Raw genomic sequence first — 16,985 nt, 5'->3', positions numbered from 1 at the left:
CTCTACCATTTTCTGCACATGACCTGCAGACCGGGTTTTTTCCCCCAATAAACGTCTTTATATAAATATATATTTTCATTTTTTCCATCGGCCTTATATTATATGGTAGTTTGCCAGTGGTCATATGTCTTGTGCGGAATCATACCCCCCTTTTTGCTAGCATGTTAACTTTTATATATTCCACAGATGGAAATGGGTAAAATACAGTACAGAAAATACAATGATAACTATTTGATTTTTGGGTAGCTATAATGACTTTTATTCTTGCCATATCTTGCAACCAAGCATATACTAGAAGCTCTGATACAGGATAGAAAGAAATGATAAAAGACAAACAATGTAAAAATATAGTTTTATTATTTTAAGGCAAAAATATATTCGCTAGCTACAAGAAAATCTCACAAAGGTTATGCATGAGAAATGGTTAAGCAGTTCTACATGGCCATTAAAATTGCTCATTCCCCATGTAAAACAGGGCTTGGTGCCGAATGGTAACTACCAATGAACCATACCCCTTCTCTCCACTAGAGGGCCATATATCTGACTTTGTAGGTACATTTGCTTTACATATCTCTCAAAAGTACATGTACGTTTATTCTAAGCCCTGACAAAATTATTTTGCCACAGACTAAAGGACCAAAATCTATTACAACCTAGACAATATTTTTTTCCTTTAAATATTTTAGTTGTACATCAAAGAACTAAACATATTTATTCACCAGAGTTTCCCGAACGCATTGCCAATGCGCACACAGTGTAGGCATTTTATTTGTAGGCTGAACCATTAATTAAGAGACTGTATCTGACAATACAGTATGAACCACTGCCCTTATAGGCTGCATATTAACGAAATGGTGACCTCGGTGCCTAAGTAATATAGCCGATTCCTGGTGAATGTTCATGAATGTGAACTCAACCAACAAAATGGCTGTGTGTATTGATGTACGTCAGAGGTATACTTCAGCATTTACTGTAGCGGCTGTTCAGGTCTGGTGAATTATTTATTTTCATAAGCAATGCTGTGATACCTCACTGAGAGGAGTTACAGTACACAGGACATATTTAATGGAATAGAGCAGAAATGACTAACTTGAGTGGTGCTCTCAATGCGCCTCACTTCTAGCAACAAAGAATCCAAAGGACATTAGGATACTGTGGTCAGCTCCTCGCATGCAGGAGCATCTGAACTAAAATTGTCTAATAAGCTCTCAATGTCCTAGATCATGGGTCTAGAACATGTTGTTAAGATGCTCCTTCTGTCTGATGTTGCTTCTCTGTTATCTTCTTCAGATACTTTTGCCTGAGAGGTGGGAGCATGTCATATAGCTCGAAGCCCACAGAGCTGTCACTTGATGGTTGTTTGAAGTACAAGAGATGTTTCTTCAAACCCTAGAAAGATAAGATGGAATAAAAGAGTAGATGTGACCAAAACAATAATGCTGTATCTGTGTCCTAGTGAATATATTCATCACTCCTGGAAATGTTAAATTCTAAAATGCAACATGTCGTCTGCATAAGAGGAAAAGAATACAGCAGAAACTTAAAGAAATGATCAGTACTTGATAATAACCCTACGTTGGACCACCAGGTACTAATTGAGAGAAGTCTTTGAGCTACTGGACATAGCACTGGAACATACCTCATCCACCAGGAGACAAATCTTTTGGAGCATGCTCTTTCTTGCAGCATCTGCTTCCTACAAGACAACAAAGTTGCATCAAGCTAGCAAGTTGCTGAAACCTTTAATAAAAGCCCGGCAACATTTTAAATGCAGTCCATATAACCCATAATAGCGCCAACACTTTAAGATTTATCAAATTAAATACAGCATAGACAGTAAGTTTCCATTTGGAAATGTCCGTGTAAAATGCATCCATCCCCTTGACCCCTGAAGAAATCAAGATTTCACAGCAGAAAGAAACACATGGAGCATTCTATTGCATCTGACCATACCACATACAGATGTGTCCTGATACATCATTGATGCAGTAGCGCCAAACATCCCCTCTTGGCACTCCAGGTCCCGTGAGACTCTGCTAGCCTCGGGCATTACTTTTGCCGAAAATGCATCTTAGTTGTAAAGCGATGTGGCACAAGGAGACTGTGCTGATTACTTTGATATGTGAAACTTGTATGTATGTGTGCGACTGTATCTCTGAATCGGTATAAGAAGTGCTACAATGTAGCAGCTGCAGCTTTTTTCCAAAACAAGTTTTGTTGCGCTCCATATACAGATGCAGTCACACACAATGGGGGTAATTCCAAGTTGATCGCAGCAGGACATTTTTTAGCAGTTGGGCAAAACCATGTGCACTGCAGGGGAGGCAGATATAACATGTGCAGAGAGAGTTAGATTTGGGTGGGTTATTTTGTTTCTGTGCAGGGTAAATACTGGCTGCTTTATTTTTACACAGCAAGTTAGATTTCAGTTTAAATACACCCCACCCAAATCTAACGCTCTCTGCACATGTTATATCTGTCCCCCCTGCAATGCACATGGTTTTGCCCAATTGCTAACATATTTGCTGCTGCGATCAACTCAGAATTAGGCCCAATATACAAGTGTCAGGTACATGTGTATAAAATTAATCAGCAGAGTCTCCTTGAGCGTTCTAATCACATCACGTTGTAATTAAGACCCATTTTCGGCAAAAAAAGACGCCCAGCGCTAGCAGAGTTGCACAGGAACTGGTGGTTCACTGCGCCAGGCATCTCACGGGGTATTGAGGACACATTTGCAGTGCTACCACTTAATTTTGGTAACAGCGAGATTTGGAAGCTATAGCGTCAAAACGTATTTTCCTGCGGCGATCATTACGTCAAATGAATAAGCTGTATGATGTAATGAGGGAGGAGGAGAACTGGATAGCTCTGTTTGCAACACTGAGCTCTGCACAACGAGAAAGGGTTGTTAGGCAGAACCAAATATCAGGTGACAGCAGGAGACTATTTGTTAAAGCACATTTTCTAAAATAGAAATTGTTTATGGACATATTCATTAAGACTGTTTTGTGTACGGTTCTAATAAACAAAGCCGCACAGTTCCAATTTTACTGTATACTGGACACAGCTCTGGATCATGTGGCAGATCACTGCATTAGAATCATTCACTTTATTACTACTGTCCTACCTGAGCCACGTGGTCTTGGGAAAAGATGAAGCTGTTGACATGAGCCACGGCCACAACATAGAGAACAGGGCACCAGGTCTGACGCAGAGCTCCTGTTACTAACGTGCGGAAATAGAGGCGCAGGAGTTTCACGTTATCTTCAGGAGGGGTTGTGTACAGTGTAAGTGGGATGGGAAACTGAGAGGAGAAAGAAGACTTTCATGTAAACCACATGTAACACATCAAAAACTCTTCAGTCCAGATTATAGTCACTGATACAGCCACATGACACTACTCATAGGTGAATCACATCTCATGGTATGCAGTAATACTATATGGGTATGGTATACATGGTCGCAACATTAACCATGTTGACATGATTAGAATGTCGACAATACCTTCCTGGTGATCTAGTGGTAAGTTACCTGATACGGCGGGGCCGTTTGTGACATCCTGATGACTTCCAGCGGATACTGCAGCGCTTACAGTGGTGAGTATTGCTAAACCTTACCTTAACCCTCTGACTAGTATCTAACCCTAACCTCCCTTCCCGTAGCCTTACCCTAAGAAGTCTGCTTTTCTTCCTCTTTAATTTGGAAGGTGTCTGGATTATATTGTACTGCTTACAAATCACACTTTTTTAAGGAGGATGTGGGGAGTAAAAGACTGGGAGTTGTCTCTTATACAATGTTTTCTTCTTTCAGCATAAAATATACAGCACACTTCCACACACTGAGGCCAATCAATCCCTATGGGACTGAAACTATGACCCATTCACCTACTCCAGTCTTCCTACTTTGTTTGATCACCTATATATTGATAATGTGGACTCCACATGTACGCCAGATTAACAATCTCTAATCATTGGATTTGTATGTCCTACCGAACATAATTTATGCATTATTTTAGGACAACCCCAATCAGCAAAGCAACAGAGTGATACAGAGTGATATGTTACCATTCTCAATCACAGCTTTTGCATGTAGAAACAGACAGGTGCTGTTTATTTGGAGATCTAATGTGTGCTATATATACAGTATGTAAAGAGTTGCTGATCTTTTTTTTTTTTTTTTTTTTTTTAGATATTACCTCTTTAAGGGGCACACATAGAGATCTCAGACTGCTAACATGTTCTCCAAACACAACCAGCTTTAGTTGGACGCTAAAACGTCTCTGTAGTGGGAGAAGTACGAACGTTCCAAATAAGGGATCTCCAAATGAAACTCCCTCAAACTGCTCCATAAGGTCCATGTAGAAGTCATAGAAAGAAGCAAGTCCAGGCAGGGGAACATCAAGATTTAGAGATTCCATGTATTTGGGCTGAGAGTACAGAACCACAAGAGCAGCAGTGTATGCATGAACTAAACCTTCTAAAAAGAGGTCACAGCCAGTAAGAAATACACAAGCCAAACGAGTCAGCTTTGCAGCAGTTGGGATACTCTGCAAGGAGTCAGGACGCCAGGTCTCCAAAAGAACAATCCACTCCAAGTTCCGGGCGACTATGTTCACCAGGTCTGCAGGAAGAGTGTTTACGATACTTCCCTTTGTCTCTGCATTGGTTACTTTATTGTAGAGGTTGATTAGTGGGAGGAATGGCCAATCAGATGGCAGAACTGGGCCTTTGGCTTCAGGTAGCATAGCAGACTGGATAAAACAAGTCTTCTCGTGATATACAAACTTAGACTGATTGAGGGCTTGTTGCATGTAGGCAAAGTGAGCCAAATAGCAGGCCCGGATGGAAGGTAGATCTTTGAAGGCTTCTTCTAGAAGAGCACCACGGCTGAGAGAAACAGAAGCCAAAGCAGCTGAACCAGGCGGTGTTGGCTTAACTTCAGATGTAATGTGTAACTTGTCAGACAAATCAGCTGCTTGCGGACCACCTGCACTTCCCTCGCTGTGAAAATAAGACAAGTAACCCATCAAAATCTGACTTTTGTAGTACGTCACCACTTAAATACATCAACAGTTCAAATGCTGCTCAACACTGGCACATGTGACGGGTGAAATCACAGAATTACATGATGCAATAAGGAACGCTAAGCTTCTAAAGGCTTTTCTGAACATGTAACTTCTTTAATAAGGTTTTGAGTTACAGGTGCCAATAAGATGTTCTCTAAGGTGGAAACATCCTTTATCTTTATGCCTTCGGGACGCAATAACTTACCAGCAAGGAAAAATAAGATTTTACTCACCGGTAAATCTATTTCTCGTAGTCCGTAGTGGATGCTGGGGACTCCGTAAGGACCATGGGGAATAGACGGGCTCCGCAGTAGACTGGGCACTCTAAAGAAAGATTTAGGACTATCTGGTGTGCACTGGCTCCTCCCCCTATGACCCTCCTCCAAGCCTCAGTTAGGAACTGTGCCCGGAAGAGCTGACACAATAAGGAAGGATTTTGAATCCCGGGTAAGACTCATACCAGCCACACCAATCACACCATATAACACGTGATAGGAACCCCGGTTAACAGTATGATAACAATTGGAGCCTCTGAAGAGATGGCTCACAACAAAACCCGATTTTTGTAACAATAACTATGTACAAGTATTGCAGACAATCCGCACTTGGGATGGGCGCCCAGCATCCACTACGGACTACGAGAAATAGATTTACCGGTGAGTAAAATCTTATTTTCTCTGACGTCCTAGTGGATGCTGGGGACTCCGTAAGGACCATGGGGATTATACCAAAGCTCCCAAACGGGCGGGAGAGTGCGGATGACTCTGCAGCACCGAATGAGAGAACTCCAGGTCCTCCTCAGCCAGGGAATCAAATTTGTAGAATTTAGCAAACGTGTTTGCCCCTGACCAAGTAGCTGCTCGGCAAAGTTGTAAAGCCGAGACCCCTCGGGCAGCCGCCCAAGATGAGCCCACCTTCCTTGTGGAATGGGCTTTTATTGATTTAGGCTGCGGTAATCCTACCGCAGAATGCGCCAGCTGAATAGTGCTACAAATCCAGCGCGCAATAGACTGCTTAGAAGCCGGAGCACCCAGCTTGTTGGGTGCATACAGGATAAACAACGAGTCAGTTTTCCTGACTCCAGCCGTCCTGGAAACATAAATTTTCAGGGCCCTGACTACGTCCAGCAACTTGGAATCCTCCAAGTCCCTAGTAGCCGCAGGCACCACAATAGGTTGGTTCAAGTGAAAAGCTGAGACCACCTTCGGGAGAAACTGAGGACGAGTCCTCAATTCTGCCCTATCCATCTGGAAAATCAGATAAGGGCTTTTACAAGACAAAGCCGCCAATTCTGAAACCCGCCTGGCCGAAGCCAGGGCCAACAGTACGACCACTTTCCACGTGAGATATTTTAATTCCACAGTCTTAAGTGGTTCGAACCAATGTGATTTCAGGAATGCCAAAACCACATTGAGATCCCAAGGTGCCACTGGGGGCACAAAAGGAGGCTGAATATGCAGAACTCCTTTGACAAAAGTCTGAACTTCAGGCAGTGAAGCCAGTTCTTTCTGGAAGAAAATCGACAGAGCCGAAATCTGGACCTTGATGGACCCCAATTTGAGGCCCAACGTCACCCCTGCTTGCAGGAAGTGTAGGAATCGACCCAGTTGAAATTCCTCCTTCGGGCCTTCATGGCCTCACACCAAGCAACATATTTCCGCCAAATGCGGTAATAATGTCTTGCGGTGACATCCTTCCTGGCTTTGATCAGGGTAGGGATGACTTCCTCCGGAATACCCTTTTCCTTTAGGATCCGGTGTTCAACCGCCATGCCGTCAAACGCAGCCGCGGTAAGTCTTGGAACAGACAGGGTCCCTGCTGCAGCAGGTCTTGTCTGAGCGGCAGAGGCCAAGGGTCCTCTGCCAGCATCTCTTGAAGTTCCGGGTACCAAGCTCTTCTTGGCCAATCCGGAACCACGAGTATGGTTTTCACTCCTCGCATTCTTATTATTCTCAGTACCTTGGGTATGAGAGGTAGAGGAGGAAACACATAAACCGACTGGTACACCCACGGTGTCACTAGAGCGTCCACAGCGATCGCCTGAGGGTCCCTTGACCTGGCGCAATATCTTTTCAACTTTTTGTTGAGGCGGGACGCCATCATGTCCACCCGTGGTCATTCCCAACGGTTTACCCGCATTTGGAAAACTTCTGGAAGAAGTCCCCATTCTCCCGGGTGTAGGTCGCCCATCGGAGAATCCTTGTGGCTTCTGCCATCGCCATCCTGCTTCTTGTGCCGCCCTGTCTGTTTACATGGGCGACCGCCGTGATATTGTCTGATTGGATCAGTACCGGCTGGTTCTGAAGCAGGGGCCTTGCTTGGCTTAGGGCATTGTAAATGGCCCTTAGCTCCAGAATATTTATGTGACGCGAGATCTCCTTGGAAATTTCTTCCCTGTGTGACTGCACCCCAGCCCCGAAGGCTGGCCTCCGTGGTCACCAGGACCCAGTCCTGTATTCCGAATCTGCGGCCCTCTAGTAGATGAGCCCTCTGCAGCCACCACAGCAGCGACAACCTGTTTCTTGCCGACAGGGTTATCCGCTGTTGTATCTGTAGATGGGACCCGGACCATTTGTCCCACAGGTCCCACTGGAACGTCCTTGCGTGGAACCTTCCGAATGGAATTATGCTTCGTACGAAGCTACCATTTTTTCCAGGACTCGTGTGCTTCCACTGGAAGAAACACTCTTTTCTGGTCTGTGTCCAGAATCATTCCCAGGAACAGAAGACGTGTCGTCGGGACCAGCTGTGACTTTGGAATATTGAGAATCCAGTCGTGCTGTTGTAGCACTTCCCGAGAGAGTGCTACCCCCACTACCAACTGTTCTTTGGACCTCGCCTTTATCAGGAGATCGTCCAAGTACGGGATAATAAAAACTTCCTTCTTGCGAAGGAGTATCATCATTTCGGCCATTACCTTGGTAAAGACCTTCGGTGCCGTGGACAACTCCAACGGCAGCGTCTGGAACTGATAGTGACAGTCCTGTACCACACATCTGAGGTACTCCTGGTGAGGAGGGTAAATGGGGACATGCAGGTACGCATCCTTGATGTCCAGGGAGACCCTGTAATCCCCCTCGTCCAGGCTCGTAATAACCGCCCTGAGCGATTCCATCTTGAACTTGAATCTTCTGATATAAAAGTTCAAGTATTTTAATTTTAAGATGGGTCTCACCGAACCGTTCTGTTTCGGTACCACAACCATTGTGGAATAGTAACCCCTTCCTTGCTGAAGGAGGGGCACCTTGACAATCACTTGTTGTGATTATAGTGTTGAATAGCCACCAACACCGCCTCCCTGGCAGAGGGAGGTGCCGGTAAGGCAGATTTTAGGAAACGGCGGGGGGAAGAACGTCTCGAACTCCAGCCTGTACCCCTGAGATACTACTTGAAGGACCCAGGGATCCATGTGAGAGAGCACACTGGGCGCTGAAATTTCTGAGACGGGCCCCCACCGTACCCGGGTCCGCCTGAGCAGCCCCAGCGTCATGATGTGGACTTACCGGACGCAGGGAGGACTTCTGCTCTTGGGAACTAGCTGTGTGCTGCAGCTTTTTCCTCTACCTTTGCCTCTCGGCAGAAAGGATGAGCCTCTAGCCCTCTTGCTTTTCTGGGGCCGAAAGGACTGTACTTGATGATACGGTGCTTTCTTTTGTTGTGGGGTAGCCTGTGGCAAAAAAGTCGATTTCCCAGCAGTAGCTGTGGAAACGAGGCCTGAAAGACCATCCCCAAACAGTTTTTACCCCCTTATAGGGCAAAACTTCCATGTGCCGATTCGAGTCGGCATCGCCTGACCATTGCCAAATCCATAACTCGGCAATGGCAATGGACCTAGCGCTTATTTTTGATGCCAGCCGGCAAATATCCCTCTGTGCATCACGCATGTGTAAGACCACGTCTTTTATATGCTCTATTGTCAGCAAAATATTGTCCCTATCCATAGTTATTTTCCGACAGGGAATCTGACCACGCAGCGGGAGCACTGCACATCCATGCCGAAGCAATGGCTGGTCGCAATATAATGCCCGAGTGTGTGACTATATCTTTCAGGGTAACCCCCTGCTTTTTATCAGCAGGTTCCTTCAGGGCGGCCATATCCGGAGATGGTAGTGCCACCTTTTCTGATAAGCGTGTAAGCGCTGTATCTACCCTATGGGGTGTTTCCCAACGTGACCTATCCTCTGGCGGGAAAGGGTACGCTGCCAATTACCGTTTAGAAATTATCAATTTCTTATCGGGGGAAGATCACGCTTCCTCACACACCTCATTTAATTTCTCAGATGCAGGAAAAACTACTGGTAGTTTTCTCTCACCAAACATAATACCCTTTTATGTGGTACCTGGGGTATTATCATAAATGTGTAATACATTTTTCATTGCCTCAATCATGTAACGGGTGGACCTATTTGGAGGGTACACTAGTCTCATCGTCGTCGACACTGGTGTCGGTATCCGTGTCGACATCTGTTTTTGCCATCTGAGGTAGCGGGCGTTTTTAGAGCCCCCCATGACATTTGAGACGCTGGAACAGGCACAAGCTGAGTAGCCGGCTGTTCTGTGTCGTCGACCTTTTGTGTAAGGAGTTGACACTTTCACGTAATCCTTCCATAAGTCCAACCACACTGGTGTCGATCCCGCAGGGGGTGACATCACATTTACAGGCATTCGCTCCGCCTCCACATCATTATCCTCCTCATACATGTCGACACAGCCGTACCGACACACAGCACACACACAGGGAATGCTCTGACAGAGGACAGGACCCCACAAAGCCCTTTGGGGAGACAGAAGGAGAGTATGCCAGCACACACCAGAGCGCTATATACCACAGGGATATCACATATAAAGAGTGTTTTCCCTTATAGCTGCCTATATATATTGTATACTGCGCCTAAATTGTGCCCCCCCTCTCTTTTTAACCCTTTCTTTAGTGTATTGACTGCAGGGGAGAGCCAGGGAGCTTCCCTCCAACGGAGCTGTGAGGGAAAAATGGCGCCAGTGTGCTGAAGGAGATAGCTCCGCCCCTTTTTCGCAGACTTTCTCCCGCATTTTTATGGATTCTGGCAGGGGTTAAAAAGCACCTATATAGCCCCTGGGGCTATATATGGTGCCAGTTTGCCAGTCAAGGTGTCAGTATTGCTGCTCAGGGCGCCCCCCCCAGCGCCCTGCACCCATCAGTGACCGCAGTGTGTGGTGTGCATGAGCAGCAATGGCGCACAGCTGCAGTGCTGTGCGCTACCTTGGAGAAGATAGAAGTCTTCAGCCGCCGATTTTCCGGACCTTCTTGCTTCTGGCTCTGTAAGGGGGACGGCGGCGCGGCTCCGGGAACGGACGACGAGGTCGGGTCCTGTGTTCGATCCCTCTGGAGCTAATGGTATCCAGTAGCCTAAGAAGCCCAAGCTACCACCACTTAGGTAGGTTCGCTTCTTCTCCCCTTAGTCCCTCGATGCAGTGAGCCTGTTGCCAGCAGGTCTCACTGAAAATAAAAAACCTAACAAACACTTTCTTCCTAGGAGCTCAGGAGAGCCCCTAGTGTGCATCCAGCTCAGCCGGGCACAGAAATCTAACTGAGGCTTGGAGGAGGGTCATAGGGGGAGGAGCCAGTGCACACCAGATAGTCCTAAATCTTTCTTTAGAGTGCCCAGTCTCCTGCGGAGCCCGTCTATTCCCCATGGTCCTTACGGAGTCCCCAGCATCCACTAGGACGTCAGAGAAAAAAAAATCATAAAATAACTTGAACTAAGTCTATATTTTTATGCAAAAAACAGAGCTTAATTGATTTATGTAAATTTTGCACATAATTCCATGTCCACAACACTAACAGGAAAACTCTGACAACTACAGTATAAACATGTAATTTTATTATGAAGTGCATCCAGAACTCACTTCTGAGTTGATTTTTCAAAAACATTCTCTCTACTGAGGAGACCAAAGAAACCCGTCCGTAAAGCAAAATAATAGCAGAAGACCTATCAACATAGAACACTTTTGCTGAAACTTATATAAATGCAGATAGTACAACAAGACGCCTAAAAAAATAAACTAGATTTAATCAAGATAATAAAAGCAACAACCTTTAATAGTAGTTGACAGGAAGCTAATTATACACACACACACACACACACACACACACACACACACACACACACACACACACATATACACACACACACACACATACATATATATGGGATAATGTAAATAGTAAAAGTCTTTAATGAGTGCTATGACCACTTCAAGCTAGAAGCCATGTGCTTTTATTCAGGTCATGCACACCTGAGAGGATTTCTAGTAACCGCAGTAATTAACAGCATTTGTGTGATTATTTTTTTAATACTGAAGAGACCCTAATAAATACTGAGGTGCAGGAATTAGAACTCACAATGAGCAATAATGATACCAGAACTAAGGGGGAGATTTATCAAATCTTGGATAGAGAAAATGTACCAATCAATCCTCTTCTTAATTTCTTTTTTCTATAATTGCCTGTAAAATGACAGTTATAAGCTTATTGGTTAGTACTTTGGTGGTCATTCCGAGTTGATCGCAGCCAGCAACTTTTTGCTGCTGCTGCTGCGATCAATAGTCCACGCCTATGGGGGAGTGTATTTTAGCTTAGCAGGGCTGCGATCGCTTTTGCAGCCCTGCTAAGCTAAAAAAAATTCACTCAAAACTAGACTAGCCTTGGACATACTTATCAAACAAATAGCAACTGGCGCTAGACAACCAGAGTATAATAAAACATTTATTTTCTAAAATGCATGTAGAAATTACAACAACCTCCCGGGGGTAATATATCTTAAAACATCACAATGTCTGAACAAACACTAAATAGGTCCAATAAGTAACATATAATTAGTATATCATAACACCTGGAAGTTGAACAGCCTTTTATGGATTATATATGTGCACACTGATATTGCTAATTGATGAAACGAAAGTCACTAGCACCTGTATTCTAATAGCCAGTTGCAAAAAACATAAGTTCATAAGAATGAGTAGCTGTTGCAGAAAAGAAACAAATGTATGTTAATAGCTGTATGCACACAGTTACCACTGGGCAGGAGCTCCTTCAATCTCTGCTCCCTGGTGTTGTCCCACTGTCCGGATGGAGACACTCACCAGGACCTCAGTGGGCAATCTGGAAGCCGCGCCGTGCGGGGTGTCTAAAAAGCGCTGTCCTAGCCCTGTCCACACCGGCTCCGGTACCTCCGTATTATGCAAACGGGGGCTAGTAGCTGGTAAATCCGGAGTTAAGTAGGGATAGCGTTCCTGGTGTGTATGACCCACAATGAGCCTTTCCTCTAGTGGGCGGGCGTCCGACAGGAGCTCCGTTCGCCGGTCTGCGCCGGGCTTGGAGAAACGGTACTCGTAGCTTCCACCATTCAGCTTAGAGTATGCAGTCTGGCTGCAAAGATGAAAAGATGCAGTGCAGGTGTCTCCAACCGCAGTAGTGGACAGTTGATCTCAGTGAGCAAGATGAATCGCTGTTTAGGTGTAAAGCTTCCCGTAGCTTTGGGGTGTAAATCCTTGTAATAGGAAGCCTGTATCCTAGGATACATCTTTTCATCTTTGCAGCCAGACTGCATACTCTAAGCTGAATGGTGGAAGCTACGAGTACCGTTTCTCCAAGCCCGGCGCAGACCGGCGAACGGAGCTCCTGTCGGACGCCCGCCCACTAGAGGAAAGGCTCATTGTGGGTCATACACACCAGGAACGCTATCCCTACTTAACTCCGGATTTACCAGCTACTAGCCCCCGTTTGCATAATACGGAGGTACCGGAGCCGGTGTGGACAGGGCTAGGACAGCGCTTTTTAGACACCCCGCACGGCGCGGCTTCCAGATTGCCCACTGAGGTCCTGGTGAGTGTCTCCATCCGGACAGTGGGACAACACCAGGGAGCAGAGATTGAAGGAGCTCCTGCCCAGTGGTAACTGTGTGCATACAGCTATTAACATACATTTGTTTCTTTTCTGCAACAGCTACTCATTCTTATGAACTTATGTTTTTTGCAACTGGCTATTAGAATACAGGTGCTAGTGACTTTCGTTTCATCAATTAGCAATATCAGTGTGCACATATATAATCCACAAAAGGCTGTTCAACTTCCAGGTGTTATGATATACTAATTATATGTTACTTATTGGACCTATTTAGTGTTTGTTCAGACATTGTGATGTTTTAAGATATATTACCCCCGGGAGGTTGTTGTAATTTCTACATGCATTTTAGAAAATAAATGTTTTATTATACTCTGGTTGTCTAGCGCCACTTGCTATTTGTTTGATAGTTTTCGTTTTAAGGGATTGGCAATTCCCTTTTTCAAGAGGCTGCTGACAACCTAGTGCAGTGTTATTCACCTGAGCGCATAGTTTTTTCTATTTTTTTCTGTTAGCCTTGGACATACTTACCCTGTGCGATGGATCCAGCGATGATGGGGCTGGCTTTGGCGAAAAACTGCTGCGTGCGAACGGGTCGGAATGACCCCCTTTATCTCTCTCCATGATTTGAAAAGTCTCCCCCTAAGCTGGGAATTCCACTGGGCGCAAGGTTTAGTGACGTAAAAATAATCGTTATGGTAAACTTACCGTTGATAACTCTATTTCTCTATTTCTCCTAAGTCCACAGGTTCCACAGGATAACATTGAGATATGAGGTAGCGACAGCGGATTGGCACCAAACGATCAAATCTTTCGGCCTCCCAGAACGCAATGGGCCCGTTCCTATATCCCTGCCTACTAGCTCAGGCAATTCCGTTGTTTTCCAAAGCTCAAAGCAGGAGCATCATAGAGAGCCCTAATCAGGCGAGAAGAACACTCATGAACACCCTTCCGTACAAGAAGGAAGAGGTTAGTGAGTGAAAGGATCCTCAAATCAGGTGCGTCAGGGTGGGATCTATGTGGACTTAGGAGAAATAGAGTTATCAACGATAAGTCTAACATAACCATTATTTTTCATGCAGGGTCCACAGGTTATCCACAGGATAACACTTGGATATCGTAAACCAATTTAATGGTGGGGACGCTCCTGATTGGACAGGAGAATCCTTTGCCCGAATTCAGCGTCCTGAGAGGCAAAGGTATCAAAGGCATAATGTCTAATGAATGTGTTAATGGAAGACCATGTAGTTGCCTTACATATCTGTTCTGCTGAAGCACCACGTTGTGCTGTTGATGACGGACCTACCTTACGAGTAGAGTGAGCAGAGACATTAGCCGGAACAGGGAGATCAGCTTGAAAATATGCTTCTGAAATCGTCATTCGAAGCCACCTTGCCAGTGTCTGCTTGTCAGCAGGTCATCCTCTCCTGTGAAATCCATAGAGAATGAGTGTGTTTTTCTGATGGCACTGGTACAATCCACATAGATCCTTAAAGCACGGACTACGTCCAATGATGCATCTCCTGCAGAAAGGTCCGACCCTTGGAAGGCCAGGACTACAATTTCTTTGTTAAGGTGGAATTTAGAAACCACCATAGGAAGATACTCAGATTTGGTTCTGAGAACCGCTCTATCTGGATAAAAAGTCACAAAAGGAGGGTGACATAACAATGCCCCTAAATCAGAAAACTCTTTTAGCTGAAGCAATAGCCAGTAGAAAGAGAACTTTAGCTGTCAACCATTTAAGATCCACTCGTTTTAGTGGTTCAAATGGGGCAACTTGAAGGGCCTTTAGAACTAAACTTAAGTCCCAAGGCACTGTAGTAGGAACAAAAAGGAGGTTGAATGTGCAGCATTCCCTGGAAAAAAGTGTGCACATCCTATAGGTTGGCAATTTTCTTTTGAAACCATACAGTCAACGCTGACACTTGCACTCTCAAGGAAGCCACCCTTAGACCTTTGTCCATTCCTGCCTGAAGAAATGCTAGGACTCTGGAAACTCTGAAAGATCAAGGATCAAATTTACGGTCACTGCACCATTGAATATAGGCTTGCCATATTCGGTGATAAATGCGAGCTGAGGAAGGTTTCCTTGCTCTGAGCATTGTTTGAATTACCTTTTGTGAGGATCCTCTTGCTTTCAGGATGGAAGTCTCAAGAGCCACGCCGTCAAAGACAGTTGATCCAGGTGCTTGTGATAGCAATGACCATGAGACAGTAGATCTGGATGTTGAGGGAATAGGAATGGAACATCCATTGACAGCCTCTGCAGATCTGTGTATCAATGTCTTCTGGGCCGAGACGGAGCTATCAGTATCACGGCGCCCCTTCTTTGTCCTGGGTAACAGGGAGATTGGTAGAAACACATAGGCCAGACGAAGGTCCCATCTCACTGACAGGGCATCCACAAAGATCGCTTTGGGATCCTTTGTTCTTGACCCGTATGCGGGAACTTCGTTGTTCTCAAGGGACGCCGTGAGATCTATCTCCGGTAACCCCCACTTGTCTACCAGAATTTGGAAGAAGGTGTAAAGCCCATTCATTTACATGAGTGGCGTGTTGACTGAGAAAATCCGTTTCCCATTTTAGGACTCCCGGAATGAACATTGCGGACAAGGCTGGATGATGAAGTTCTGCCCACTTTAACGTGTGACTTACCTCCTTCATTGCATTTTGGCTGCGAGATCCTCCCTGATGGTTGAGGTACGCTACTGCATTGTCCGTGCAGATTGGACTGGTTTCCCCTGAAGAATGTCTTTGCCTGAATAAGTGCCATATATATGGCCCGAAGTTCCAATATATTTATTGGCAGGCAACTTTCTTCCTTGGTCCACTGCCCCTGGAAGCAAGTCCTTCCTGACACCGCTCCCCAGCCCTGAAGGATGGCATCCGTTGTCAGAATTTCCCAATCTGATATCCAAAAGGGTCTACCTTTGTCCAGATGGGATGTCTGTAGCCACCTTACTTCCAGAGGAAGGACCATAGTCTGCGTTTTTATTATCTGATGAAATCCATTCCATTTGGAAAGGATCAGACATTGCAGAGGCCTCGAGTGGAACTGAGCACACTCCACCATGTCAAATGTTGACACCATCAACCCCATCATTGACTGTGCAGCAGCTCCAGAATCCTTGACTGAATCATGGATATTTTGTTCAGAGGTAAAATGACTCTCTAAAGACTCGAATCCAACACAGCCCCCAAGTGAGACATCCGTTGTGACAGAACTAGGGACGACTTTGCCCAATTTATGAGCCAACCGTGTGTCTGCAAACAAGGTACTGTCTATTGCAGATGACACTGAAGCAATTCCTGAGATTTTTCCAGGATTAATAAGTCATCAAGGTATGGAAAAATCCAGATCCCCTGATGAAGGAGATAAGATGCCATTAGCACACCATCATTTTGGTGAACACTCTGAGAGCTGTGGTCAGTCCAAATATTAGGGCCTTAAATTGAAAATGTTGCTGAAGTATAGCAAACCTGAGATAGCACTGATGGGACAGTGCTATAGGAACATGAAGGTAAGCGTCCTGGATATCCAGGAATACCATAAAATTCTCTGGCTCCATGGCTAAAATAATGGAACGTAAGTCTCCATATGAAACCGAGGCACCCAAATGTACTTGTTCAGCACTTTGCGATTGAGTATGGGCTGGAGAGACCCATTTTGCTTCTGGACTAGAAACAGGTTGGAATAAAAACATTGTCCTCGTTGTGCAGGAGGAACTGGAATGATCACTCCTGACTTAAGCAAATTCTGAACTGCCTCTTGCAAAGCCCTGGCCTTCGTTTCCACTGAAGATGAACTGGTACAAAAACACCTTTGAGGGGGGTGTTTCTTAAAAGCAAATGCATAACCGTGCGTTACCGTTTTTTACACCCAGGCATCTGTGGTAGACTGCTTCCAGATCTGTGCAAACTGAAGAAGTCGTCCTCCCACCCTGGGGTCCCCCAGGTGGAGGCCTCTTCTGATTTGGAAGCCGACCCTCTGGTCGCCCAAAGCTTTTTAGTCTTACCAGACTTGTCAGATTG

At 45.3% G+C, this 16,985-nt stretch overlaps 1 protein-coding gene across 2 annotated transcripts in view; it reads right to left on the bottom strand.

Moving 5' to 3' along the window:
• Nucleotides 1-340: 340 nt before the first annotated feature.
• RPAP1 (RNA polymerase II associated protein 1) overlaps nt 341-16,985 on the bottom strand; it is a 210,377-nt gene continuing 193,732 nt past the window's right edge. For both annotated transcript variants that reach the window (XM_063947921.1, XM_063947922.1), the window contains exons 22-25: nt 4,199-5,003; nt 3,131-3,307; nt 1,640-1,696; nt 341-1,389 (exon numbers count right to left, since the gene is read on the bottom strand). In XM_063947921.1, the coding sequence (XP_063803991.1) occupies nt 1,243-1,389; nt 1,640-1,696; nt 3,131-3,307; nt 4,199-5,003 (1,186 nt within the window). In that variant the 3' untranslated portion in view covers nt 341-1,242. The remainder of the gene's footprint in view (nt 1,390-1,639; nt 1,697-3,130; nt 3,308-4,198; nt 5,004-16,985) is intronic.

This window comes from Pseudophryne corroboree, chromosome 12 (genome assembly GCF_028390025.1).
Source record: "Pseudophryne corroboree isolate aPseCor3 chromosome 12, aPseCor3.hap2, whole genome shotgun sequence".
NCBI lineage: Eukaryota > Metazoa > Chordata > Amphibia > Anura > Myobatrachidae > Pseudophryne > Pseudophryne corroboree.
The sequence above is the reverse complement of the archived record's forward strand: the minus strand, read 5'-3'. Positions and strand labels throughout refer to the sequence as shown.